This window comes from Equus asinus, chromosome 13, assembly GCF_041296235.1.
Source record: "Equus asinus isolate D_3611 breed Donkey chromosome 13, EquAss-T2T_v2, whole genome shotgun sequence".
Lineage (NCBI taxonomy): Eukaryota > Metazoa > Chordata > Mammalia > Perissodactyla > Equidae > Equus > Equus asinus.
In genome coordinates this window covers 29,537,682-29,565,665 of record NC_091802.1, presented here as the reverse complement: position 1 = coordinate 29,565,665, position 27,984 = coordinate 29,537,682, and the positions used below count along the sequence as shown (strand labels likewise).

The following is a 27,984-nucleotide window of genomic DNA, read 5'->3' as shown; positions in this document are numbered from 1 at the left end:
ATTTTACATATGTACACACATACATACATATGTATGTGTGTATGTGCTTTTATGTGTCTATAAGTCTCTCTGGATATATATGCATGCATGTTTCTATGTGTGTCATTGCATAGATGCCTGCTTGCAACAGTGTCTGTATGCTGTTATGTGTATATGAGGCTATGATTGTGTGTGTATAAATTACAACACATATGACACGATATATGTGTACAGATGCCATTATATGGCATTACACAATATGTAACGACACACTATCATACAGTCATGTAAATGTGTGTAATGCCATACAATGACATGGTTTCATTTATATCTAGATATCTAGATGTAGAGATAGCACCATGTACCTATTGTATATTTATCACCATGTATGAGTGAGTCACTATATTTGTATGTGTATGGAACCAATGTGTCTATTATGTGAATGTCACTATGTGCGTATTTGTATTCTCTTCTACGCGTGACACGTATCATATGTGTTTGTATCATTGCACGTGTGTGTACCATTGAATATGTATGTGTCCTGAGTGTGTGTATATCATTGTGTGACATGCCAGCCATGTCACATGTGTCTGTCACTGTACACGTGTGTTGATAGCATATGTGTACAGGGACCCTGTACGTAAATGCACACGCATGACAAAGTATGTGCTTTGTATAGGAGTATCTGTGCCCTTGTCTATGTAGAAGATGCTTTGTGTGGGGGCCGTAGTGGGTGTGTGTCCACTTCTTATACTACCAACAACCCTCTAGACTTTCTTAGATTAGGACTGGTGGTAGGCAGCCTTCAGTTTGGGGGTGTGGAAAGTAAGTGGAGGGCAGAGCCGGAGCTCAAGTAAAAGGTGGGAGGGCTCTCGTGACCCTGCCCCTCCATGTCCTGCCCCCTTTCCTCCTTTTGCAGGGAGGTCCTCACCCCAGGCATCCTTCCTTGGCAGCTGCGGCCTGGCCAGGCCCAGAGCCCTCTTCTGGCCTCAAAGGCAGGGCCAAACCCATATCTCTCAGGAGAGTGAGAGTGATTCTCCCTCCCAGTCCCTCTGTGCACCCACGCCACCAATGTGCCTGCTGAACCCATTCAGCCTCCCAATCCCAGCAACAGAATCTCAGACAAAAGAGAAGCAGAGTCCATTCTTTATTAGTGTTGGGGTCCCTGGCACCCCCCCCATTCCCTTCCATCTACCCTCCTTTCCCGCCTCTTCTTTGTCCTGGCATCTGTCCATTCGAGGCTGGGCCCCGGCGCCGGGGCCTCTCCACAGCTGCGTCAGGTCCAAATGTCCAGCCCTCCCAGGCCTCAAGGCAGCGGAGGAGCTGATGTGGCATTTCCCTGGTTGGCTGGAACCAGGAGGGACAGCACCACAGGGGGCAGTGAAGGCCTTTCAGGGGTCCGAGTGGGGTGGGGAGGGTGCCTGAGGGGCTCACCTGTCACACACGGTCCTGAGTGTGGAGGAAGACGGTGGCGGGCGGCGGCGGCGTGGTCTCCGAAGCCCACAGTACACTCATCCATAAAGTAGGAAACACTACACCCTCCAGTGCTGTTAGTAGTGCTTTCTACTTTATGGGTGACTGCACTGTCTGTCTGTCCGTCTGCAGGTACTCTTCAGGCCGCCCGCTCCTCCTCCTGACTCCTGCTTCAAGAGCCCCTCAGCCCTCCCCGTGGCTTCCCAAGACCCCAACACCCTGCTCCGTAGCCCCGAAAGGGCCCGCCCTGGGCCCTGTGGGCGGTGACTCAGCATGGCGCCAGACTTGCCTCCTCTACCTCCCTCCCCCCACTTCCTCTTTGGTTCCCTCTTCCCTTCCCCCTAGGGCTCCACCCCATCCCCCCACTTTCAGGACACTCAGGTAGAGACCATGGCTATTCTGGAGGCCTCACCTCAGTCCCCAGTTCTGACCCCCTGAGTGACCCCTCCCAGCCCCAATACCTGCCCTCTAGAGTCCACCTGAGGCAGGCACAGCCTCCTTCCGCCAAGGCCTCAGTCCCCAACCTCCTCACCAGCCCAAGGCCCTGACTCCTTCGCTGCCTGGGAACTCCCCAGGCAGGCGCCCAAGGCTATTGCAACGGAGATGGTAGCCATATTGGGCGGAGGGAGACACTTAGTGCCTCTCACTGACACCACATCCCACTTTTCAGCCTCTGCCCACCCTCTGCCGTTCCCACCCTACTCTCTGGCCCTTGTCCCTTGAAACCTTGAACCCCTCTTTCTTCATCTGGGGGCCAGGAGCCATTTTACCTTCCTCGTCTAGAGAGAAGTCAAGGCCCAGGATTTTGAAGAGTTGTGCCACTATGAAGGCCAGTAGATCTGAGCGTTATTGCACCTTTTTGCCTAGAGCTTTGCTAGTAAGCCTTGGCACCCAAGCCCCTGAAGCCCCCCCGAAAGCTTCTCCACCCAGGGCCCGAAACCCCAACCCCTCAGTGCCCCTTGAGGCCCAGAGTCGAGGAGCCCGGTTGTGGCTGAAGTGAAAGTTCGGACCCTTACCTGATGCTGCAGGGCTGAAGGGAGCAAGTCCTGCGCTCCAGGCTCCCAAGTGGGGTTCCCTTCAGGGCGGGCAGGGCTTATAACCCCGAGGCCACGTGGGCCAGATCTCAGGGCGCCCAACGGTCTTGGAGCCCGCCCCCACACCACAGCGGAGATTAGCGCCCCTCCCCTCCCAGGGGAGGACAGACTGACAGGAAACCAGAGACGAGGCTGGGTATTGGCGGGAGGGGGGCTGAAGAGACCATCTCACACACCCTGGGCAGGTGGCTTCCGGGACCCCGGGCCTGCCCTTCCCCCATGGCACCAGCTCCAGGGGATGATTCAAGTGTCTGAGACTGACTCAGGGCACAGAGTGACTCCGGGAGGCAAGGACTCCCTCTCAAGACCTTCAGTGAGTGCCCAAAACACGAAGTCCTGAATTCCAGGACAAGAAAAGGACTTTTTCTCTGAGCCCCACCCCCACGGACCCCAGCCCAGCAAACTCCCTTCCTTTCCGGACAGCAGTGGCTTTCTGACCAAGCCATGGTTCCTCTATATGTGCCGCCCAGAGGGGCCATGAAGGTAGAGATGCATAAGGGGGGGTCCGGGCCAGCACATCTCAATACCCTCCATGTAGGCAGTTGCCCTCGGCACCCCACAAAGCCACCCCTCCCACAGCCCCAGCCTGAAGGAGACCAGGCCTGTGCCCTCAGCACAGTATGGGGGTCACACAGGCCAGGTGGGCCTCTTGATGCTAGACTGGGTGTTCATGATTCCCTCAGGGCCTGTAGGGATGGGAGGGCAGGGCAGAACAGTGGTAAGGACCAGGGTCTAAGGCAGGGTATGGGTGCCATTGGGCTTGGAGGAATGGAGGGAAAGATGTTCCAGGGGAGCTTCTGGCAGCCACCGGATGTGGGCAAGGGGCCCGCCCACCTGCATGCCACCCCCGCTTTCCCCATGGGGAAGGCAGGAAGCTGCCCATCCCAGGGCCCCTGGCTGGGGGAGGGGAACAAGGCGTGGGTCTGGGCTGGGGGCGAGGGTGAGCTGGATCCGGGCCACACATTTTCCTCAAGGTTCTCCAAGCCTGTCAGTGGGCTTGGCTCTGGAATCCAAAGGAATAGATTGGGGGAGGGGGAGGAGGAGTGGATGACACTCACCCAGTGACTCCTTCCCAGAAGGCCATAGGCCTCTCCTCTGGGTCCCCCACTCAGGGTCAGGTCCACAAAGACTTCAGGGAACTCTCCGATTCAGGCCCAGAAGAGGGTTGGCATGGAAGAGGGCAGCAAAGAGGGAGATTGCCTCACATCTTTTCCTTGAGGAAGGGCAGCCCTCAACCTGGAAAGTTGGCCCCTAAATGGGACAAAGAAAGGGGGAACAGGGCCCTTCAGTGCCTAATGTCTGAAGAGACAGCGGTGAGGAGAGTGAGCTGCCCAGAAATGGGACAGTACTCCTTTAACAGACCACCGCTGCTGCAGACCTGGGTGGAGGGGAAGTGGCTGCCCCAGGCGATAAGAGGATAAGAATATCAAAGTTGTGCAGTAACCTGGGTTCCTGGACCCCCACCCTTCAGGGCCCCTCTTCCAAGAGCATCTTGCCTCCCCACCTTCTGCTTAGAGTGCCCCAAGAATCATCACCTCAGATGTGCTTTGTCCCAGCAAAGGAATCTCACAGACTGGGAGCCAGGAGGCCCGGCTTTGGGGCCCAGCTCTGCCATAGACTCCTTCAGCATGTGACCTGTGGCAAGTCAGACCTGAGGTTCCTTCTGAGGGACACATTCATCCCTCAACAGTTTCTAACCCAGCCCCTCTCTTGTCGTGAGCAGGGTGGGGGTGTCCCTGATGCCTGCTGCCCTGTGACAACAGAGGCTACTTTTCCTTTGTATGCCCTCAATACCCAAGGCCAAAGACCACCACTGATTTTTTTTCCTCAAGGAGAGAGTCTGAGGTCTAGCCTCTGTGTCCACAGAGCTTCTAGGGTCAGGAGGCTTCTGGAGGGGCTGGGCTTTTTGCTGGTTCCCACTCTGAGGCTGGGGTTGAAGAGGGATGGAACTGGTGGGGCTCAGGGTCCCTGTACCTGGACTTCTCCCCCAGCCCAGCGATGACTCCCAGCTCTGCTGGGTCTCAAACCAGAAGAAACAGAACAAGGCCAGAGACACAATCAAGGATGAGGAAGGGGCCAGGCCTGGGGTGAGGATGCAGAGACAATAAGAACCACCCAGGTAAGTAGATCAGGAGTGCTGGACTGGAAGCCCTGCTCCAGGCTGGCACAACCCACGTGTGTGGCCTGTGTGACTGACTGGCAGGTGACTGAGGGAAGAGCAGTGGGTGCCTGAACGCACGCACACACACACACACGCACACACGCAGGGTCAAAAGAGCCCAAAAGATTCACAGTCTCCTTTCTAGAGAGGTACAGCAGGCCCAGAGCCACACAGACACACAGTAGGTGACACCCCAGCTCAGGCCCACAAACACACCTGAGGAAGCCCTGCTGCACACTCCTGGACACACCTGCCTTCTCCCTGCAAACGCCTAGGAAAGCTCACTCTGGAATGTGAGGCCAGTGCTTGGGAGGGTGATGAGAGTGAGCTGAGGACGGCTTGAGAACACAGCCACCTCTGTGAGAGAGGCGTGACTTGCACTCCTGCCCCCAAAGCTGCCTGCTGCCTGAGTTCCTCGTGATGAGAGAAATTAAACCCTGGATGATGGTCAATGGCCGAGAGAGGAGGTGGCTGAGAGAGGAGGCCTCTCTTTGTGGAGGAGACAGGAGTTCAAGTGGATTCTTCAAACTCTGCCCCTTGGTGGTAAGTCCAGGCTCAGCCAGGCACTCACTGGGCAGCCTTGGCTCACTTGGACTCTGCTATAAAATGTCCTCCATGGTCCTTTCCAGTTCTGACATTCTTAGTCCAGGGATCAGATTCCTGCTCAGAGGTAGCAAAAGGGGAGAAAGAGTAGGGACCAAAATTAGAAGGCGTAGGGATGGGGCAGCTGCATCAAGACAAATTGGTGAGACGGCTGAGGCCACTGGAGTCTGGGCGGGATCCTGGGAGATCCCAGGCTCACTATCCCTTACTTCCACCCCAGCCTCACTGACCGTTGGGACAGGCATCTTCACGCGCCAAGCTGAGGCTATGGGCAGATAAATGTGAGCCTGAGGAGAAAAGGACACAGGAACCAGCTTCAGGGACTCCCAATCTGATAGGCGAGACACAGATATGCAGGGTCTGAGAGTTTTCTGTGTCGGTGTGAGTGAGCAGTGGTCCCTAAAGCAGGTCCAGAGCTTCAGGTCTGATGGGGACGCTGGCTCCTACTTGAGCGAGCACTGAATCTAAGGAGTGAAGTAGAACACACGTAACACCTCCACACATCCCTACATCTTACAAAATTATAGCAACAAGGGCAAATTAGTCCTGGGTGGGGGTGAGGGGCCCAGGGGGCTGGACTGATGGATGCTGGAGTGCAACCTCAGAGTCACAGGGCACCCATCAGAGAAGGCTTCCTGGAGGAAGTGAATACAGATGGAAGAGGGCATGGAAGGAGAGGAGATAGAGAGGGTAGAAGCTGACCAGACAAAGAGGAGAAACAGGAGAAAATGGTCTTTTGAAGACCTAACACCTGCAAGGAGAGCAAGCCTAGAGTGGGAGAAATGACAAAGGTGGCACATGAAGGCTGAGAAGAAAACTAAGCCTGCTCTCCAGCTGCAGGGGCCTGGGGCCCTTACTCGGCAGGCAGGCGGAGATGGCAGCCCAGATAACCTGTCTTGTGAAGAGACAACAAGAGAGAAGCCACAGGACCTAACCACTCGCAAACAGGAAGTCAGAAGGCACAGCAGGCCCGCCCTCAGGGGAGCCAGAGTTGGGGGCAGGCCTGCCCACAAAGGAGGGAAACTGAGCCCCCAGTATTGCAAAATGGGGCTAAAGACATTTGGAGTCAATAGTCTCAAATGTTGGAACCTTTCACCGCCCTTCTTGGAGGAGCCGCCAAGGGAAGCAGGTGCTGAGATAAGGAAGAGCCTCTTGAACCTAGGACAGCCCTATGCCCTGCAGAGGTCATCTCAGCACCCAGGACAGTCCCTGACTCATCTCAGAACCTTGGGGAGCACCAGGAGTGCTGAGAGCCTCAGATGAGGAGGGTGGGTAGGCTCTCCCTCAGCCCTGCCTGCACGGTCCAGACACCCTCCAGGTTTAGCTTCATGCTCTCCTGCTCTACTATCGCCAGGGGCAGCTGCAGTGCCCCCGGGAGGCCAGCTCTGCTCTGGGATGGGCTTCTGGCTCAGCTCTCTGGATCATAGTATCCAAGGCCTTTTAAGCAGCAAGGTCGGGCAGCAAGCTGGCCTGAGTCAGGAAACTGTGCTGCAAACCCAGGGAGAGGCAGAAGGCAGCCTGAGGTCACAAAGCAAGTTAGGGCCAAGTTCAGGGTTTGGTCCACAGCCTCTGGGAAGAGGCAGGGTGGTCTGGGTAGGAAAAGAGGTGTGGGTGTGAGGAAGGCCACCTTGACCACTGCTGTGGGAGTGGCCGTGAAACCAGAAGCGTCCTCCACTAGGATCTCCTAGGGACACAAGCAGGGAAATGAAAGAAAGCTCCTCCTGGCTCCTTCCACACACAGGTGCCTGGCTTCACTTGCAGAGTTACTCCTGCCCCAGTTTAAACTGCTACAAATAAACTGTGTGTGTGTGTCCCGAGAGCTGGCGATCCCTCATCAGCCTGACTCCTTACTCCCAACATCAGGACCACCAAGCAGAGGGCAAAACTAGGAGGCAGGAGACTAGAGGTCTGGTCTGCCTGCCCCACCCCCACTCTGCTGTGGCTATCTGCAGTGTAACTTTAGACCAGTCACTGAATCTGTCCCCCAAACCCCAGCCTTTGTTTCTTCATCTACAAAATTGAAGAGGAGGTTGACCAGAGGACCTGTTTATACTCTAGGAAGTCCCCAAGAGCCAGGGGCCCCAGGGATATTGGAGGAGGAAGTAGCAAGCCCTGTGTTCCAAGACCAGCCCAGCCACTAGACAACCCATGGACTTCCCCAGCTGGCTCAAGGGCAGAGCACCCATAGCTCAGAGAAGGCAGGTGGCTGGGAAAAGATCCTGAGCAGAATCCTCCCCTTATCTTGGCTAGAAAGGAGGGGCAAAGGGCTGGGGGCGGGGGGGGGGGGGGGGGGAACCCCTTGGTCTATTTCCTCCTGCAAGCATCCTGCCCTCCACAGGATTCCTCACATCCCAGCGACTCCTGGAAAAGTGGAAGGTGAAGGGTGGAAAGAACAGAGCGCTCTGTGAGGACGGCCCTGTGAGCTCTTCTGGGCTGTTTCTTCATTCACCTCCACGGAGCTGGGGGGAAGGGCAGCAGCTGAGGCATCTAGAGAACTTTATATAACACATTCAATCTGAGTCTCATTTGATCATCATGCTGACCCCGTGATGTAAACGATGGTGTCCCCATCTCAGAGATGAGGAACCGGAAACTCGCGAGGTTAAGTTTCACCTTCCTGAAAATCGGCCAACAGTCTGCATTTCGTTTCTGTCCCCCTAAGAGACACTATTCAAAGTGCTCCCAAAAGGACCAGGCCTGGCAGACTTCAGAGGGGATACTCAACAGATGGTGGAGATGCAGGCTCACAAACCCAGAGAAGCGGGTTGGAAAAAGCAGTGGGGGGAACTCAAGGCAGACTTCCTGCCTCCAGGCTTGTGGGTGAGGGGGCAGAGGGGTCTAACAGGTGACCAAGTGGTCTGCAGAATCTCTCCCACAGCGAATGGCCACCCAGCCCCTTCCCTCAGAGCCTAGTAGGCAGTCAGGTGGGGGAGGGCTGGCCACGCAGGCCAGGGTCCCCCAGCAGCCACAGCAGAAGCAGCAGCAGCAGCAGCTCACAGCACTGGAGCCGTTAAAAAGTGACTCAACCAGAAAGTGCTTTTGAAGCGACGCCCGCCAGGGCCCCAGAGCCAAACCTCAAAAAGATGAAGTGAGAGAGACAGGCCTGCGGGGGCTGGGCTGGGGGTGGAGGCCCGGCCTGGAGCCGGCCTGGCCAAATAAGGGCAAATGTTCCCAGGCCAGCCAATGGGGTGCAGGCAGCCACGTCATGGGGCTGTGGCTGGAGGTGGGGTGGAGGGAGGAGGTGAGAGGCCTGAGGCAAAATGGGTGTGGGGGACGAGCAGGGGCACAAGCCCTCCAGGAAGGGTCAAGGGTGAGTGAGCCCAGGGAGGTGTTGGGGCCTTCATCCCCAAAGACGTGGTGCTGAGGTCAGTAGACCCACACCCTCAAGAGCCCCACCTGCAGGCTGGGACTCAAGGGAGCAAAAGGAAGACAAGGAGGACCCCCTCACTCCTGCCTGGTTATGGGCCCTAGATCCCCACAGGCCGGGGCAGAACAAAAGGGAGGGCCAAATGAAAGGGAGGCCATAGGACTAAAACACCAGTGCAGGCTTGCCTGGCCACTGACCTTGGGCAAATAACATAACTGAAACTCAGTTTTTTCATCTATGAAAGGGGAATAATGCCTCATAGGACAGTATTGAGGGTCAAATGCAATGATAGAGGTGGCCAGTTTTGAATCTGGTAAATGCCATACTAATATATTATTATCGTAGAAGCGCTGGCCCAGGGCTGCTTCTCATTCATATTCTTGCCTCCCAGTTGCTGTTAAAGATCTCTTTGCAAGGACACCATGTGGTTCTCAATTCTGGCCTCTGGTGTCTATAATGAGGGAGGGGAGGTGCGGGGGCCAGAGGGGTCCTTCCAATCTAAGCTCAGCCCCTCCTGCTGCAGAAGCAGAATAGACACACTCTCCTTGGGCTCATTCACCAGGGACATGAAGTGCCAACCTCAACCTCCTCCATCCCCTTATCTTCCTGCCTGGTTCTACTGGGCTCCAGACCCCGCCCCCATCTCCCTGCTCCCCTGGGGTGCAGGGCTGAGGAAGTGAGTCTACTCAGCTGCCCAGAGAAAGTGCCAGTGCTGGAGCTGCCTGCACAGGGTGGGGGCAGCTGCTGGCTTCTCCCAGGGCCTGTGATCACTCCCTCAGGCCTCCCCAGCCCCTGCTGGGACCACAAGCCCAGGAAGAACGCTGGGCGCTGGCTGCCACCCTCTTCGTGGAGTTCTTTCTCTCTACCAAGCATGGATTTGCATGTACCCCTCTGCCCTCTGCTACTCAAGCCCCCAGAGACAAGGTGACAGTTAAACCCCTCTTCCGGCTAGTGGCCCCAGAGCACTCACTTCCTTCCAGGTATTTTCCGCGATGGGGGGGGGGGGGGGGGGAGGGGTTGAAAGGGTGGCAGTTGCTGGGTTTGGGGAAGAAGGAATGAAGACTCCATTCTGGAGAGAAGCTGGGTTCCCCCACCCTGGTGCCTGAAGCTGTTCCTTACCTTCCCTCAAGTTCTCTCTGTAGCACAAGAGTTCAGTTTGGAGGAGGGAGAGTGCACAGTCAGGAGGCGCACAGGAGTTCTTGAAATGGGCCTGCTATCTGACTTCTTACATGCCCAGGCCTCCCTCCGCTGTGGGGTGGATCCCCCAAGGAAAGTTTGGGCTTCAAGTCCTCTGTCCATGACCCCAGAATGCCTGCCCCCAACTCTGGGGCGAGTGTTGAGAATAGGAGAGCGGAGATCTAGAGGGGAGATGTTTTCCATCATATTTCTCAAAGGATCTGGCATCCTGGTGCCAGCAGCACTGAGCTCTTTTCTCCGCACTCAGTTCCTGCTTCCTGCAATCTTACAGCAAAGAGAAACACAGCAATCTGTAGGCAAAAGGCGCTGAGCCAAGCAGTGTAGGACATACGAAGTAGCAGTGACACCCTCTGGACTTCTGACCACTGTCTCTGGGGCTCAGTCTTCTCACCCCTAAAGTGAGGGCCTAGCCTAAGCCACGACTCTCCCAGTGCTCACATTCTCTGTGTGATCTGCCTTCACTCTTTCTACAGCCCAACACTCTGGACCTCACCCTCCCACTGGTGAAGGCCTCTGAGACCCAAGGCCCAGGCAGGCAGTCATGTGCTTTCTTCTTCAGTCTAAGCCTTACCGGCTCACCCTTCAGCAATTTTTTTTTTAAAGATTTTATTTTTTTCCTTTTTCTCCCCAAAGCCCCCCAGTACATAGTTGTATATTCTTCGTTGTGGGTCCTTCTAGTTATGGCATGTGGGACGCTGCCTCAGCATGGTTTGATGAGCAGTGCCATGTCCGTGCCCAGGATTCGAACCAACAAAACACTGGGCCGCCTGCAGCGGAGCATATGAACTTAACCACTCGGCCACGGGGCCAGCCCCCCTTCAGCAATTTTTACCCAGCACGGCTGTCTGTTCTCCTAGCTCAAAAAAGACTGGAAGGGGGACAGCCACACATGAGCAGCAGCAGTGACAGCTGACAGGCTGACATGAATCCAAGAGGTGGAAAAATAATCAGTCCCAGAACCATTTCACCAGATGATGCAAAAATGGAGGTTTATAACAATGACTGTGAGCCAAGTAAAGGTTAAATCACATCCAGAATGTCATATCCAAATAGCAAGGAAATACATATTTAAAAACAAAATGTCATAAAAAGTGAGAGAACAGAAAGAGAGATGAAAATACAAAGCCATGGTACTTGAAGGAAACTATTTGTTTTGATATATTTATGTATGAAAGACGTGTTGGAACATCCATTGCCCAACCATGCCAGAGGGATGACATTCTTGCCACACTTACCTAGAATTTATCTAGAGGTGGACAACTTTGGATAATGACAATTCCTTAGATACACTTAGTAGTTTACAGCTCTCAAATAATTTTACCTAAGTTAAAGACACGGCCTGCCACCAACTGCATCTTTAAGTGAGTTTTTTTTTAGGTATGCTTTTTTGGTGAGGAAGATTGGCCCTGAGCTAACATCTGTTGCCAATCTTCCTCTTTTTTTTCTCCCCAAAGCCCTGGTACATAGTTGTATGCCCTGGTTGTAGGTCATTCTAGTTCTTCTATGTGGGATGCTGCCACAGCATGCCTGATGAGTGGTGCATAGGTCTATGCCCAGGATCTGAACCAGCAAACCCCAGGCTAACCAAGCTGAGCGTGCAAACTTAATCACTCAGCTACAGGGCTGGCCCCTTTAAGTGAGCTTTTTAAATTTGAAATATCATGTACAAACAGGAAAGTGAACAAATCATGAGTGTATAACTCAATAAATTTTCAGAAAGTGAACCGACCTATGTAACTAGCATCCAGATCAAGAAACAAACATAACCAACACCTTAAGAGCCCCTCATGCCTTCTTCCACCCCCACCTTTCGCAGATAACCACTATCCTGCCACCTAACACAAGAGTTTTGTCACCTGCATTTATTAAGGGACAAACTTCATTTTAAAGAAGTAAAGTGAGTTGGAAAAGTCACAACTAATGGGTGGTGGAGGCAGCAAGGCTGGCAGGCAGGGACAAGGCCCCTAGTTGGATGTGCGTGTTTTTATCACACGAGTCTGTGTGCCAGTGGAGCACGAAGGTGCCATAATTGGGCTGCAGATGGAGGGATGTGGTGAGTAGAAAAAAGCAGGAGAGTTTGGGGAGTATGGAGCTCAGACTGGCAGATACCTAAGAGCTGCTGGAGTGGAAGAGAAGATGCAGCGAGGTGGGAGTTGGAGAAGGACTGGACCAGTTTCCCAATGCTCTGCACACGGTTCCTTGAGTAAATCCCGAGGACCTCTTCCCTGGGCCATTTCCCCACACTCCCTCCCTCTCTTTAGCTAATTTTAGACCTAGGGACCAGAGATGTAGGTGGTCGGAGTATGGTGGTCAGGGGGGCTCAATGTGTAGGGTCGTGTAACTTTCACGCAACAACAAGCTAAGGCCTCACGCTGGTTCTGTGGGATGTTCGTGAAGGGAGCAAACCTGCTGCGTTTGGGGATAACTATGTCGGAAACAGTAAGCAGCACTAAATTGGGTGTGGGCAATGTATTTCTTGAGCTAAGGCTCCACCACTTGATCATACCAGGTCACTTTAACTCTTCATTACTACCTAGGAAGTTAACTATGACACAAGGGTTTTGTGAGGATTGAATAAGATAATGGATGTGAAAGCCCTTTTGTCAACTGTAAAATGCTATTTAAATGAAGGGTTTACTGATAATAAACATGAACCAGACTTCCAGACAAAGATGTTATTAGTCTGTTCTTAAATATTACCTACCTGTCTCTTGTATACACAACACACACACACACACAGAGATCAGGTGGCAGGGAGGGGGCTTGAATAACAGGTTATAGACAGGTTGGGAGTAAGAAGGTAATGGCCATGCCCAGAGGGGAGGCCTCAATCCCAAACTTGAAGAGCCCATCCCCGTTACTCTTGGGGAAACTGCTCCCCTCCAAGACCAGAATGTTCTGACCCTTGTTCTATCAGCTACCAAACCCTGCCTTGAGCTGGAGGCTGCACTCGGCAATGCACTGCCACTTAGCCCATTTTGGGGAGAGACCCTAACCCCACAGCCTGTGGTGAGAGGCGAGTGGAGAATGAGCAATAAGCAGGCAAGGGGAAGGCAGCCTGGTCACTACTGTTTCTAATCTGTCTGACCTGAGTCTGTCCTTGTTGAACTAGGGAGGAGCCTTGCCTTTCTGAAGAAAAGAAGCCAAACTACTGAGCAAGGGAACAAACAAGACGCTGGGCAGATATGGGACCTCAGGAGTCAGAATGGGGCTGGACCTCTGACAGACAGAATGGGCAGGGCATAGCCCTCATGCATGCGGAGAGCAGGGCAGCAGTACCAGCTCCTGAAACCTTTTCTACCACACAGCACTGCTCACTCCCAAAGAGCCCTGAAGAACCAATGGTCTCTGTTTCAGCTTCTTTGGGCTCCCAGCCAGGGATGGGGATCCAGCACTTTATTGCCTATCCGGGCTGCTGAGTGGCACCACAAGCAGGTTCAAAGACCAAAGAAAGCAAGAAAGCAAATTCAGAAGCAGCTTCTAGGCAGAATCCAGTTGGAACTGTGTGAAATCCGGTCACTGCAACTGGTCCCCCTCCCCCACAACCATCAGTGCCTATGTCTTTCGCTTCCTGCGAGGCTGACAGTTAGGGCCCCAGCTCAGTGTGGGGTTGAGGCAGCCTGAGTGTGGTTATTTGTGCACAGCTCCTCTTGCCTCCCCTCCCCACAACTGTTTCCATTCTCACCAAGCAGCCACGTCCGGGTCAGACACACAGGACAGCAGCGGGGATTTCCAAGGGACTTTTTGAGAAAGCCAGTGAAAGTTGGGTGTTGGCTGCATGGCCTAGGCACTCTTGCTGAAACCCACTTCTTCCCTCCAGGACTTAAGCTCTAGCCTGGTGGGGCCGCTTCCCAAGGCTCCTTCCAGATTGAAATCAGACAGAAACCACCACCCCTGGAGCTCTTTCAGTTTGCTGGGCAGGGGAAATCCTTTGAAAAACTCAGGTGGAATTTGGGTTAACAGACCATTCCCTCAGAGCTTGAAGGCACCAAAGAAAATGGTTCTGGTTTGAGGAGGACCTGTGAGTGGTGACATGAGCGGCCTGAGCCAGTCCCAGCTTCCTTCCCACGGGCTTATGAGAGGACGAGGAAAGCGGGTCAGGGGAGAGTCAGCATCTCTCCCTCGTTCCCCCACACTCCAGGCCACAGGTAAGGAGACACTGACTCACTAGCAACACCAGGTGGCTAAGAGACACAAAGCCGTAGAGCAGGCACCTTTGCCAATGAGTCAGAGCTACCCCGCATTGGTGGTTCTGGGCATTTCCCCCACTATTTTTTTTTTCTTTTTGTTTTTTTTCTGCTTTATCTCCCCAAACCCCCCCCCCCCAACACAGTTGCATATCTTAGTTGCATGTCTTTCTAGTTGTGGGATGTGGGATGCCACCTCAACGTGGCCTGACGAGCGGTGCCATGTCCACGCCCAGGATCCGAACCCTGGGCCACCGCAGCACAGCGTGCGAACTTAACCACTCGGCCACGGAGCCGGCCCCTCCCCAACTATTTTGGTTGATTGTGCACATACATATATTGAAGAACGGCTAATAAAAGGACAGCAAACGAAGTTTACCTTTTATAAAACTTAAGTTACGGAATTTTTTTTCCCATTGCTTCATTTTTATAATTGCAACATTCCTGAGGTAGACAGAGTATACTCATTCTTGTTTTATAGATAGAGAACAAGAAACAGGGAGGGGCTGGCCCCGTGGTGGAGTGGTTAAGTTTTCACGCTCTGCTTCGGCAGCCCAGGGTTTCCCTGGTTTGGATCCTGGGTGTGGACATGGCACCGCTCATCAAGCCACACTGAGGCGGCATCCCACACAGCAGCGCCAGAAGGACCAGCAACTAGAACACACACCTATGTACTGGGGGGCTTTGGGGAGAAGGAAAAAAAAAAAGATTGGCAACGGCTCAGGCACCAATCTAAAGAAAATAATAAATTACAGGTGATTCTAATGTGTTTAAAAAAAGGGAAATCATGGGGATACTGACAGGATTTTTGTGGAAATTTAAGTAAATGAGAATTTATGGTAAATTTTTACCTCTAAAACAAGTAAGTCACGTTGGCCAATAACATGACATCACTCAAGGTCCCTCCTAGGCCAGAGAAGAAAGGGAGGGGAAGTACAAACTAGCCAGACCAAGACGCAAAAGCCACCTGAGGCTGGGTCTCCTTAGGGGAATACAGAGGGATGTGAATGGGGGAGGGAGGTCATGAGTGCCACTGACTAGCCTAAGGCATAGAAAGAGCAGGAAAAAGAAGAAAACAGACAAGGAAAAAAAGTATTAAACCTGGCCAAGGGTCAAAGAATACAAAGAAGCCTTATTATTTCAAGGGACACCTGCTGAGGGTCCCTTGAGGGTCTAGAGGGCAGATGGCTACAACCGCCAGACACCAGGACTACCAGGCCCATGGGGTTGCCTAGACTCAGGAGAGCAGAGCTTCCAACAAGACGCAAGGAAGCACACTGAAAAGGCTGTAACCCTGGAGCTCAGAGATGAGTAATGGGGAGCAAAAGAGCCTCTGTTGCTCTGAGAAGGTGCTTACAAAGCAACTTTTGTGGGGTGGGTTTTTTTTTGTGAGGAAGATTGGCCCTGAGCTAACATCTGTTGCCAATCTTCCTCGTTTTGCTCAAGGAAGATTGTCCCCAAGCTAACATCTGTGCCAATCTTCCTCTATTCCGTACGTGAGATGCTGCCACAGCATGGCTTGAGGGGCAGTGTATAGGTCTACGCCCAGGATCCAAACCCGTGAACCCCAGGCCGCTGAAGTGGAGTGTGCAAACTTAACCACTATGTTACCGGTTCTTACTGTGCCCAGCTAAGAGAAAAGGAAATGAGGCATCTCTCATGGGCTTAAGAACCTTTTCAGGGGTTCATGTTTATTGGCATTTGACCCAGACTCCTGCCCATGCACAAGGGCACAGCCCTGGGCTGTGGGTAGGAAAACCAGCATCCTACACCCCAACCAATTCAGTCTCTGTTAATCCACCAATCCAAACCCCTCCCACCCCCACCAGTAGTCCAAAGAAGGTAAAATGGCCCAGGGACATGCTGTACTGCTCTCTCAACGGTCCGCTGAGTCTCAGAACTGGAGAGTGGGAAGTATTTGAAGCTCTGCTTATTTAGTTCCACAACAAAAAATAAGGAGAGGCAGGAGATGGGGAGCAAAGATGCTGGCAGCCATACATCTTGCTACGTCTTTATAGCTGTGTCTCTGGATTTGTAGGCCACTCCCCGACTTTTCAGCTCCCGCACGATTCCTGTGGCAGGAAATAAAAAACAGCTCCATGAGGGAAGAAGATTCCAGGATTCTGAAGGATAGGAAAGGTCCCTCAGCTGCCACTTTGGCTGGGGTGGGGTGGAGGGGTGGGGCTAAGCAAACGGGAGTTCCTAGACTGCTCAATAGTCCTGCTTGGTCAGCTTTTTACTACTGAAGACCCAGGTTAGTGCCTGGTAATGACTTGGTACGAATGAGAAGAAAAAGAGACACATTGTAGTCATCAAAAGCAAGGGTTCTGGAGCCAAAATGCCTGGGTTCAAATTCTGGCTCCTCACTTACCTGATGGGTGACCTTGGGCAAGTTATTTAACCTGTGTGTGCCTAGTTTACCTCGCAGAGTTGTGAGAACTGACATTAATTCACATAAAGGACTTCCACAGAGCTTGGCACAATAAATGAACACTGACTATCATTATGACTAGTATTACCTTGGGGCAGGCGACCAGTGACTGACACGGCATATACACCCGGCTTAAAGTTACCTGAGAGAGAAGAAAAGAGATTGCAGTAAGAATGAGTTAAGACTAAAGACAAAATGGAGGCTTAAACTAAAAATGAAAGAAATGCTCCCACTCCAAGAGAAGAGCAATCACTACCTTTGGCTACAAGCGTTAAATGACAGAGCACAAGGCACTTTCCTTTTCTCTCCTACAACCCCATCCTTCTCCCTCTGAAACCACTTACCCTGATTTAAGACTCCCCCACTGGACCCGAGAGACAGCAACAACAACACAACTAGGATAAGGAGAAAGGGAGATACTTACTGACTCGCTGCCACTTGGAGACCCAGCTGTCCTCTGGACTCATCATCGCAATGATTCTGGGAAGGGAAAAGAAACAGAATTAGCCTGAGGCTCCCCTACTAGAGAACAGACAGACCGCGGGAGCTGCCCTCTTTACTGTTCCCAGCCAGCACAAGAGTGCCGGGAGAGGAAAGATATGCAAAAGCCAAGTTTTGAGTCTCTACTAGAAAGCAGGGGAAACTGAGTTCTAATGCTGGGAAGGGGCTGACTCAAAGCTGGTACTGACAAAGGTCCTTTGCACTTACGTCCCTCTCATCAGTCACCACCGCCAAAAGACTATCTCACTAGGCTCAAAAACATCCTTAGCCCAAGGATTCCCTGGCAAACAGGATAGCTTTAGAGGTAGATGGCCAGTGTTACTGATTACAACCAACACAACCACTAGGGGGCTTCGGTCTAGTGTCAAGGGGAGGGTGACTCAAAACAATGGGTCCTTCTACCAGAAATAAGTTAGACTTGGCCAAGCTCTGCCTCTAATGAGCTGTAGAGTCTGGCACACATATGGAGACCTCTCAGAATTTCATCAGGATAAGACTCAAAGGCTGATCTAATACACGAAACACACCTAGCACAGAGCAGATGCTACATAAACATTAGCTCTCATTATCCTAAGAGTCCCTCCCAGCGTAGCTGTGATCCAAGAGCACAGGCAACAGAAAGGCTACGCAAGGGCTAGAAGCCTGCTACTTAACAGGTGTGCATCAGGTGCTTTCAGAAGCTGGGGGTTATCTTTGTCATTCACTCACTCACTCAAACTCTTACTGATGCCTTTTGGGACAGGACTCTTCTAGGCACTGATATTTGCTGACTGCCTCCTCAAACCATTCCCTCTCCTCTTGCAGCAATCTTGGATTCTTATTTGGGGAGCCTCTCTTCCCATGCAAATCCCACATTCTCAGCCATATGCTTTGAGTGAACTGACCCCACCTCCAGGGGTGGTGAGTAGGGTAATACTTGCCCTGGCCCAGCAGACTGACCTGGGGTAGGCACGTATGCCGGCCATTCGCCTGGCCAAAAGCACATTCTCCTCTCTCCTCCACTATCTTTCTAGCCTTACAGCACCTGTTATCCAATCTTATGACTTAACCTAAACAATTCTCACCATTCTCCAAACATACCCTGGTTTTCCCACTCCATGCTCTTGCTTGAGTCAATCTCTTTGTTTAGAATGCTTTTTCTGCCTCTCTCACCTCAACCTCCTCAAAAATCCTGTACTTCTTTCCTTAAGAGTCTGATTCATATGCTGAGTTCATCTAACCCTCCTCTGATGTCCTTTAGCCTGTGATATACTCACTCTTCAAAAACCAATAAGCACCAGAATATATAAATAACTCCCACAACTCAACAACAAAAAAGCAAACGACCTGATAAAAAAATGGACAAAGGACTTGCACAGACATTTCTTCAAAGATATACAAATAGCCAATAAGCACAAGAAAAGATCACTCAACATCACTAATCATTAGGGAAATGCAAATGAAAACCACAATGAGATACCACTTCACACCCAACAGGGTGGCTATTATCAAAAACCAGAAAATAAGTGTTGGCAAGGATGTGGAGAAATTGGAACCCTTGTGCACTGCTGGTAGGAATATAAAGTGGTACTGCTACTATGGAAAACAGTATGGTGGTTCCTCAAAATATTAAACATAGAATGATCCAGCAATTCCACTTCTGGATATATACCCACAAGTGAACAGTGGGACCTCAACAGATACCTGTAAACCCACGTTCACAGCAGCATTATTCATAACAGCCAAAATGGTGGCTGTTATGCAACCTAACTGTCCATCAGTATATAATGGATAACAAAATGTGGTCCATATATACAACAGATTATGCAGCTTAACAAGGAAATTCTGACACACACTACAACATGGATAAACCTTGAAGACATTATGCTAAGTGAAATGAGCCAGTCACAAAAGGACAAATATTGTATCATTCCATTTATATGAAGTATCTAGAGTAGTCAAATCCATTGAAAGTAGAATGGTGGCTGCCAGGGGCTGATAGGAAGAGGAAATGAGACGACAAAAGTTCTGGAGATGGATGGTGGTGATGGCTGCACAATAATGTGAATATATTTAATACTACTGAATTCTACACTTAAAAATGGTAAATTTTTGGGTTGGCCCCATGACACAGTGGTTAAGTTCAGCACGTTCTGTTCTGGTGGCCCTGGTTCGCAGGTTCGGATCCTGCGCACCTACCTACACCCCTCACCAGCCATGCTAAGGCACAACTCACATACATAACAGAGGAAGATCAGCATAGATGGTAGCTCAGGGCCAATCTTCCTCACACACACACAAAAAAGTAAATTTATGTACATTTTACAATTTTTTTAACTCTAATATGCAAAACTTTACACTGTGTCTCTCTTACTAGTAAGTATCTCACTGTGTAACTTTTTTTTTTGAGGAAGATTAGCCCTGAGCTAACTACTGCCAGTCCTCCTCTTTTTGCTGAGGAAGACTGGCCCTGAGCTAACATCCGTGCCCATCTTCCTCTACTTTATATGTGGGACGCCTACCACAGCATGGCTTGTCAAGCGGCGCCATGTCCGCACCCTGGATCCGAACCAGCGAACCCCAGGCCACTGGAGCAGAACGTGCGCACTTAACTGCTGTGCCACCAGGCCAGCCCCTCACTGTGTAACTCTTGACATCTCTCACAGCAGCCAACACAGAACTTCACCCATAGATGGGAGTCCCTTCGTTCATTTGCTAGCACTAGGGACTGGAGTATCTACCTGAGTCTGTACGTGAACATGTAGGAAGTAAAGGTCCCACGAGAACCTCTCTTTTGCCCAATCCCTTATTCTTCCTTAAAGGAAATCAAAGAAGGTATGGAATTGGCCCACCTTGAGGGAACCTTGGCAAGTATCCGGTTTGGGCCAGTTTGTGCATAAACTCTTAATTGGCCTAGAGGCCCAAAGAAACTTAGTACCTCCTTAACTCCCAAAGAACACTGCCCTCTGGCTCCTACCTTGAGGAAGGAAAATTGAAACCTGGCCACTTATGTTTCTCTCACTTCCCTTTCTCCCCACTGGACAATCTTGCCAAGCGAAAACTTTTCTTATAGGTCCTCTTACAGTTCTCTAAAAGCATCAGCTTTGGGGCAATCGTTTACTGTTACCGTACCTTCCTTTTTCTTCATTTTCAGAATGGATCTTCATGCATTCAACAAACATTTATTAAGCATCCACCACCTTCCAGGCCCTATGCCATATCATGGCGCACAAGGTAAACAAACTCCCTACCATTAATGAGCTAACATTCCAGTGAAAAACTGTCCAGTGGAAATATAACGAAAGCTGCACAAATCATTTGAAATTTTCTAGCAGCCATGTTTAAAAAAGTAAAGACAAACGGGTTAAATTAATTTCAATAATACATTTCACTTAATCAATATATCCAAAGTATTATCATTTAGGCATATAATTAATACAAAGACTATTAAGATATTTTACATTCTTTTTCGCGCTAAGCCCTTGAGATCCAGGGTAGTACATTTTACGTTTAAAGCATATCTCAATTTGACCCAGCCACATTTCAGGTGCTCAATGCCACACGTGGGTAGTGGCTACTGTACTGGACAGCATAGGACTAGTGTGTCTCAAAGTAACTTTGAGACCAACTATGATTAGGTCTCAAAAGCCTGCCCCACATTTACGTGGTGGGGTGGGGTAGGGTGGGTCGGTTAGGGTGGGGGCGGAGGGAATGTAGAAGGAAGGAAAGAATCTAAAGGGGCTTACCCATCAAAGGAAGAGCTGGTGCAATCATATACCATTTCTCGGTTACCCTTCATCTGAAGGTATGCATCACAATTGTCACAACCGTCATATTCAAACTGGTCTATAGTCTGGGAGGGGGAAAAAAGGAGAGAGGTGAGCACGGACAAGGCCAAAAACAGGAGCTTTCTCAATACTTCTACCTGGTCAAGGAGACGGCTTTCTACGTTCGCTCTATCTCACCAGGTCCCCCACCCACCACTCCCAGAAGCCCCTTCCTGAGTGCCACCCTCACACTCCTTCCTCTCTCGTTCCCAACGGCGTTTTACCTACTCCCTTGCCTAGTCTCCTCAGGGTCAGGCACCCTACGACTACTCCCTCAGCTGCAGATTCCCACCCTCCTCTGACTCCCGGTGTACTTCGGCTCCAAAAGAAGTTCACCGAACATCTGTTAAGGGGTCAGCCCTGTGCTAAGAGCTGAGGATTCCAAAGCACGTAAGACCGCCCGTGCCCACGGCTGCCAAACCTGCCTGCTTTCCTACCGACATAAACAACGACCTCCTGCAGCTCCCCCACATCGCCTGCCACCCCCGGCGGCCTGGCCCTTACCTTTCTCTCCACTATCCCGGAGCCCCGTTCTACCCTCTTTCCCCCAGCTTGGTCCCCCACCGCGACTAAACCACGTCCCAGATGGATACCTTGACCAGCGAACACAGCAGACAGGCCCGCAGATGCCGCAGGTCCTTCGGCACCGTCTCCAGAGCCATCCTCTCCGATGGAAGAACAACGAGCGACTGTGCCACAGCCCCCTCGCTCACGGGAAGTAAACAGCGAATTACCCAGAATGCCCGACACATCCGGTGCTCAGACTTCCTCTTCCGGTGTGTAAGGCCGCGAGCCCCGCCTCTCCCCCCCGCTTCAGGAGATGGTTTCTCCCGCCCGGAGGCGGGGCCGGCCGGGAGTCACCTGGGCCGGCGCGCGCCCCCGCCACCTGGGCCTGCGCGAGGGCGAGGCCGGCGCGGCCGTTGGCCCTGTGGGCGGGGCCCGTGGGGGAGGGGCGGCGCGGTGGCGCCTGCGCGAGAGCGTGCCGCGGCGCGGGCCGGAACCGGGCGGCGCGGGCCATTTGATGTAGGCCGCTGGCACCAGGCCGCGGGCCCTTTGGGAGGCTCCCGGGTGACAGCCGAGATTCTCTTTTGCCCGTTGTAAAAGCGCGGGGCCAGAGAGTCCACTGTCTCCCTCTGGATTATCTCTGCAGAGACGGAAAGAAAGCCGGGGACAGCCCCGCCTCCTTCCTGACGGCGAGGGCTTGATAGGGTTTCCATTGGCCGTCCGCAGGAATGCCGGCCGTGAACGGACGGCGGAAAAATGCCTGCTTAATTATTTTTTAAAACTCTTTACGTACGTTTCCTCGTTCCAGCCGATAATTTACGCTTTGTGCAGCTTTTAGCATTTAGACACAGCTCCTTTACTTCAGAACATCTATAGGAGATTGCGTCCTTTTGATTTTTTTTTTTTTAATTTCACCCTATAGGAAGCTAAATGTCGCTCTCTGGTTCAGAATTGGGCAGCAGACCACCACTACCCCTGCCAGCCCTTTCCCGGAGAGGCGGAGCGGGGAGGGCTTTGGGAAGATGAAAGCAAGGCCTCCCCGGGCCCCGCGGAATTCTTCCTACGCCCGGCACCGGCTCTCTTGATCCTCCGAGGTCCCGCGTGTAGGCAGAACACAGTCATTTGTGTTTATCTGAACTGAAGCTTTGAGATATAAATAGTTTCAGGCCCTGCTGTTCCACCCTCCCAAACAGGCCTAATTGAGACTGAGCTGCTTCAAGGCGGGCCTGTCTTGTGCATGTCTCATGCTGTGTTCAGATGGGCTCTGTGACTGGGGTTGGGATGTTCTCTGGCACTGAATACTTTCCTTTATGTTATCTCAGTGGAGCTCTGCAACCACTGCGAAGTAAGCCCATTTTATGGGTGGAAAAAAATGAAGCACAGAATATTTACCCAGGGCCACAAAGAAAGTCACTGAAACATCATAAATTAGAGCGGGAAGTAAAGAGTACAGCAATAATGTAGAAAACAACTGAACCACAGTGAGAATCCAGCCATGTTTTCTCCTCCCCTGATCTCACTAAACCATGCTTTTAGGGGCTTACAAACCCATTCTTGTTGCCAAGCCCACCACTCTACCCTATCTTTTCATAAATCAGAGCTTAGCCTCTGATATCAGATGTAATTTATTTCTGTCGATGCAGAAGATGAAGTCATTACCCTGAGTGACAGTTGTGACAGAACAAAAACACGAGACCAGACTTCATTTGTGGATAAATATATTAGCAAATAAATACATTTCTCAACATAGTGCCTGATTCAAGCATCTTTCTGTCTGGTTCAGATATAAATACCCATGTGGGTGCCTAGGTGCTAGTTCCCCACTTACTTTGAGGGAAGAAGATTCCCAGGTGGGGTCCTATGACCACTTTGCTCCCACATTCACATTCCAAATGGGATAATGCTAGAGGGGCCAGCAATGGTCAAGCTGCCCTGGGGTGAATGTCACCCTAAGGAAACCCCTCAGCCCTTGCCCACTTGGTACCAGCTGCCCAGGCCAGACTTCCTGCTGCAACTCCACTCTCGCATGGCTTACCCTGACCTGTATGGCTTCTATTAGGAGGCTGGGCCTCTGGGCCATCTAACCCCAAGGGTCCCACTTTGCTTTTCCTTTGCTCTCCCCCTGTTCCCCGTCCTGCTGTGAGAGAAAACTCCCAGAGAAGAATTCCCTGTTGTCCTTGTTCAGCTCTAATTCTACCTTTTCTACCTTCATTCCATCCTCCCTCTTCCTAGATGAAGTCTAGCAGAAATCTTCTTTCCGCCTACTTTGAGACTTTGAGATAGGAGATCTCCAAGGAAGAGTTATTCCCTCTCCCTATCACCAGCGCCAGCCCCTAGAGGAACTGGGGCTCCTGGAGTGACAAGGGAGTTTGGAAATCAGAGGCTTCATCCCAGGTTCTTCAAGGTGCTGTACCACCTTGGGGACAGAACTCCACACCCTGGCTTCCTAAAGCCTCCCCTCTGACCTAATATAGTGAATCAGACAATTAAGGACAAGAAGGGAAAAAATATCCTCCCTTATGCACCAGGGCAGACATTGCCTGGAGAAGCTGCAGAGCTCTGCTTTTTAGGGCTCAGGGCTCGCCAATGCTCCTGATCCTTTTGGAAAGAAGGAAAATGGTAAGAGCCAGGGTTGCTGCTGATGCAGCAGCCTTACCTGGGAGAAGCCAAAGCTGGCGTGCAGCACTCACCCAAGGAAGGAGATGCATGCATTCAGCTGGACCCACTGGCTGGTATGAACATGAGGCTTGGGATGAGGGAGACTGCTGGGGCTGAGGGTAGGAGCAGCACCATTATAACACCTATCTACCCATTCCTAGCTTTCTGCTCTCAAAAAACAGCCTTCAAGGGAGCCAGTCCACACAGGCAGCAGCTGGTTGCCTGGCTGGACACAGACTTGCTGCACTGCAGATGTGTTCTGCAGACAAGATCTGGAGCTGGCAGCAGGAAACAACACCTCCTGCCACCCACCATCACCACTCTTCTTCCAGTGGTTCCAGGAAGTACAGCAAAGAGAGGGGTGTTTTCTGAGGTCCTTTCTTCTCTCAGGATCAGGACTCTGTGCCAGGTAGGGCCCTGAGTCATCTGGAGCACACTCTTGGTTGGAGCTAGGCCTGAACATCTCACACGGCCTGTTCACACAGCTCCTCAAGCTCCTCCTCTGAGCCTGCATTTAGAGAAACGGGAGGAAAGAGGTCATTGAATGTCAGGCCAGCCTCTTGCTTTTTCCACCTGCAGCAAAGTACGGCTAGGAAGGAACCACAGAGAGGGAGGAGCAGGGAATGTGTCCAGAGGGATATTTAGATTGAAAGCTGAGAGGGGCCCCAGTTGGGACACAAGGGAGAGAAAACAAATCTAGATAAAGAGAAATATATATAGCAACTAGTATGTTACCAATACTTGGTATTTATTCATTCATCCAAAAAATATTTATTAAGTACTCTTGAATCTGGCCTACTACCATGTGCCCAACAGAAAACAAAAAAATAAATAAATAAATAAGCAGGGACCTGACAACTTTGTAGGAGAGAAGGTGTGCATGCAAATTGCAGTTATGCCAGTGGACAGGACTGGAGTCAGATGAATCGAAGAAGGGGAGAGATCATGTCCAAGTGGAGCAATCAGGAAGGGCTTCCTGAAAGTGAAGATAAATCAGCTGGTCCTCAGGAATAGGTAAGAATTGGATTTATAGGAACAGGAAGGCAGCAGAATATTCTGGGCTGCAGGAACTGCACGAAGTGTTTACCCAGTTTGGCTACAGCATGAGGCAGGAAGGGAAGGGGAAGAATGGAAAGTAAGGTTGGGAAGGAAGCTAGGGGCTAGCTGGTACTAAAAAGCCTGGAAGGCCAAACCAGTCTGTATTTTTCTTTACTGTGAATAAAACAGAACATTTGAAGATTCTGGACAGTTCATTTGAAGAAGATGACCCTGGCAGCTGTATGAGGGGTAGGTGAGCAGGGTAAATGTGCTGCACAATTCTATAGGGCATAATGCTGGATGTGTAGTGCCCTGCCTTCATGACCCTATAAGACAGAAAGGAAGAGCTAGGAGTCTCCCGCCTCAAACTTTAGGCTGCACCTAAGACATGGGCAGGGGCCATTGGTACTGGAGGAGAATATGAAAAAGTTAGCAGAGAGACAGTTAACAGAAGCTGGCATTGATAGGATATGAGGAGCAGGTAAAAGGGAGGCATTGAAACAAGTTCTGAGTTTGGGAGAGAGGGGAAGTGGCAGTCTGGCACTGACAGCACTGGAAGTACACACATGAAGGGTTCAAATGGAATTATCAAATACGTGGCCAAAGCTTACATTACATGGCTCTATGGAAACGATTATTTTCTGTACTGTAACTGTTTGCATGCCTGTCTCCCCATGAACCTGGAGCTTCTGGTTGACAAGTTCCATGTCCTCAGAGCCTACCCTGGAACCTAACACAGAGCAAGCCTAAAATACAGAAAGAAACAAGGAGGGAAGAAATGAATGAATGATAGCAGCTCTCAGGTCCAACCTGTAAGATTCCTAGACCTTGAGTTCTTATATTTCTGGACCTTTGGGTCCCCTTTTGGGGTGGAGTGGTCCTCCTAGCGATGGCAATAAGCAAAGAGCTGTGTCATCTACACAATGAGAGAAGATGGGGAAGAGTAGGAAGAAGAGGGCTCTGGAAGAGGCGGAGACAGATTTGAGCAAATAAATACCAAATTAAAGTTGATTTACATTATCACCATTGGTTGTAATATAGTAGCAGGGATGCACTGGGCCCCCAAGGAAATGAGGTCAGCCTTATTGACAACGGAGCTTAGAAGGGAAACAGAGTTGCTGTCTTACCCCAGGAGAAAGGAGACAACCTACGGACCCACAAGGCTGCTGGGAACCACCCATGATCTCTACTTTTTTTTTTCCCCTCATTCACACAGCTCTTCTCATACGGCCTAGTGTTATGGTTATCAGTAATTATTTCTCTTCCATACTCTCTTCAAGGGCAAGGAACACTTCTGGTACAAAGAAGTTATACCAATTATTAAAATATTGAAACAATTCCATGTGAGCTGCTGCCCCAAACCATGCCAAGTGCTTTCTGATGTCTCAGCCACACTAGTACCTCCCCTGAGACCTCCCTATGATCTGGCAACTAAAGAAGTAACACCTGGCAGAGCCACAGTGCTCCTACCAGCATCCTATGCTATGGCGGTTGTTCAGTATTTTGAAAGTCACCCCTGTTGTACCCTTCTCAGCTTCCACCCACTCCTTGTTGGCTGACTTTACCTGTTCTGCAATATCCCGCTCTCGTTTCCTCTCCCCACCACACCTGCTTCCCCTGAAAACTCACCAGGCTGGGCTGACAGCACCTGGCAGTGTGGGTAAGGGCATGGCCTGCCCTCTGGGGTGCCAGAACTCCGTTCGGAAGGCCCCTCCCCAGGTGGCTGTGGTCCCAGGGGCTGGCGTGGAGTCAAACACAACCACACTGGCTGTGAACTTGGGTAACAGGGGCCTGGGGGTTCTGGTAGCAGCCTCCTGTCCAGGCCTGGAGGTCCGAAGATCAATGGATGGGCCTCTGGGGACCATGGGTATGCCAGGCTGGGGCCATAACGGGGAAAAATATGGCACGCTGGGTGTGCAGTCAAGTCCTGAGGGCGAGAGGCTGGGGTGGGCTCTGAGGGACCCCCTCGTCGTCTCCTCTGTGAGTGTCGGACAGGGAGGCTGGATTTCTGCAAGTGGAAGAGGCCTCTGGGACTGGAGCTGGGGCTGGAGGTGTCAGCTGGGCCCGGGGCTGGCTCTGTGAGGGCTCTGAGCCGCTGTGTGTTGGGGAGCTCCCCTGAAGGTGCTGCTGGGTTGGATCTGGCAGGTTGATCAGCAGGAGAAGGCAGCTCTGGCTGGGGCTGTGTCCGGGGAACAGCAGGCCTGGACTGGGGGACCCCAGTTTCTGGGCCAGGCTTCCTGCCATGCCACTGGAAGCGCTTTTTGTAGTGGTGGTGCCGGTGGCGGTGGTAATGAACGTGGCTGGAAACCTGGGTTTCCCCTGTGGGCACCATTGAGTCCAAAGAACGGGGCCGAGAGGTCACACCAGGCTGAGTCTCCTCCCCCCGGGGCTCTCCTTCAGGGCTGCAGTATACCAAGGGGTCAAAGTCACTGCTCAAGGAGCTGCGGAAGGTAGAACTGCTGCCGTGGATGCCCTGCAGGCTGATGTCTGTGCAGTTGACCACTGAGTCACTTGAAGAGCCGTGACAGGGCCCCGAACTGGAGTCACTGGCTGGCCCATCTGCTAGGTAGCCACTGCGTTCTGTGCAGTAGCTCTCTCCAGACCCGCTGCTGTCATGAGGCCTGGCCCGGCGCGGGGGCGCTGGGCAAGCAGGAGGGTGCTGCGAGGTGCATCGGAGGCGGCTCAGCCCCCAGCCCTGTGCATAGGGGTGCTGGGCCACTGCCAGGTGCTGCTGCTCGCCTGGAGCCCGGGGATGTGCAGCTCTGGGGAGGCGGTGGTGCCGAGGGCCCGTGCCTGGCTCCTGGGATGGTAGGAAGGGAGCAGGTCGTGGGGGCTGAGCCACTGCACTCCGGGAAGGGCCCAACAGGTAGGCAGCAGGGAGGTGGTAGTGGGCATGGCCAGGATGCTGGCGGATAAGGTGGAGTCTCCGGCCTGGTTCCTGGTAAGATCGAGAGGGTCCCAGGGATTGGGAAAACGAATCTCCCT

The 27,984-nt window shown here is 51.8% G+C and overlaps 2 protein-coding genes and 1 long non-coding RNA gene across 14 annotated transcripts in view; 1 reads left to right on the top strand and 2 right to left on the bottom strand.

Annotated features, from left to right (window-relative positions):
* Positions 1-451: 451 nt before the first annotated feature.
* Positions 452-22,751, top strand: LOC123276021 (uncharacterized). The gene is made up of 4 exons (XR_006512254.2): positions 452-9,657; positions 20,127-20,206; positions 21,351-21,575; positions 22,226-22,751. It is a non-coding gene; the product is annotated as an uncharacterized lncRNA (long non-coding RNA).
* Positions 15,719-21,551, bottom strand: SUPT4H1 (SPT4 homolog, DSIF elongation factor subunit). The gene is made up of 5 exons (XM_014826917.3): positions 21,393-21,551; positions 20,719-20,825; positions 16,917-16,972; positions 16,581-16,634; positions 15,719-16,133 (listed from the first exon to the last, which is right to left on the bottom strand). The coding sequence occupies exons 1-5, from the start codon at positions 21,549-21,551 to the stop codon at positions 16,066-16,068; spliced, it is 444 nt and encodes a 147-aa protein (XP_014682403.2). The 3' UTR covers positions 15,719-16,065.
* The window catches only part of RNF43 (ring finger protein 43), a 60,694-nt gene continuing 54,960 nt past the window's right edge, over positions 22,251-27,984 (bottom strand). For 8 of the 12 annotated variants that reach the window (XM_070482908.1, XM_070482909.1, XM_070482911.1 and 5 more), the window contains one exon: positions 22,251-27,984. In XM_070482908.1, coding sequence (XP_070339009.1) covers positions 26,561-27,984 — 1,424 coding nt within the window. In that variant the 3' untranslated portion in view covers positions 22,251-26,560. The other 4 variants (XM_070482910.1, XM_014826886.3, XM_044744702.2 and 1 more) reach the window with 1 other exon arrangement.

Excerpts from the sequence above, each read along its gene's own strand:
- SUPT4H1 (XM_014826917.3), bottom strand. The coding sequence starts at position 21,551 with ATGTGTCGGGCATTCTGGGTAATTCGCTGTTTACTTCCCGTGAGCGAG. Across the intron at positions 20,826-21,392 it reads TGCTGTGTTCGCTGGTCAAG|ACTATAGACCAGTTTGAATA; the intron begins GTATCCATCTGG and ends TCCCCCTCCCAG. Across the intron at positions 16,635-16,916 it reads CTCCAAGTGGCAGCGAGTCA|GTAACTTTAAGCCGGGTGTA; the intron begins GTAAGTATCTCC and ends CTTCTCTCTCAG.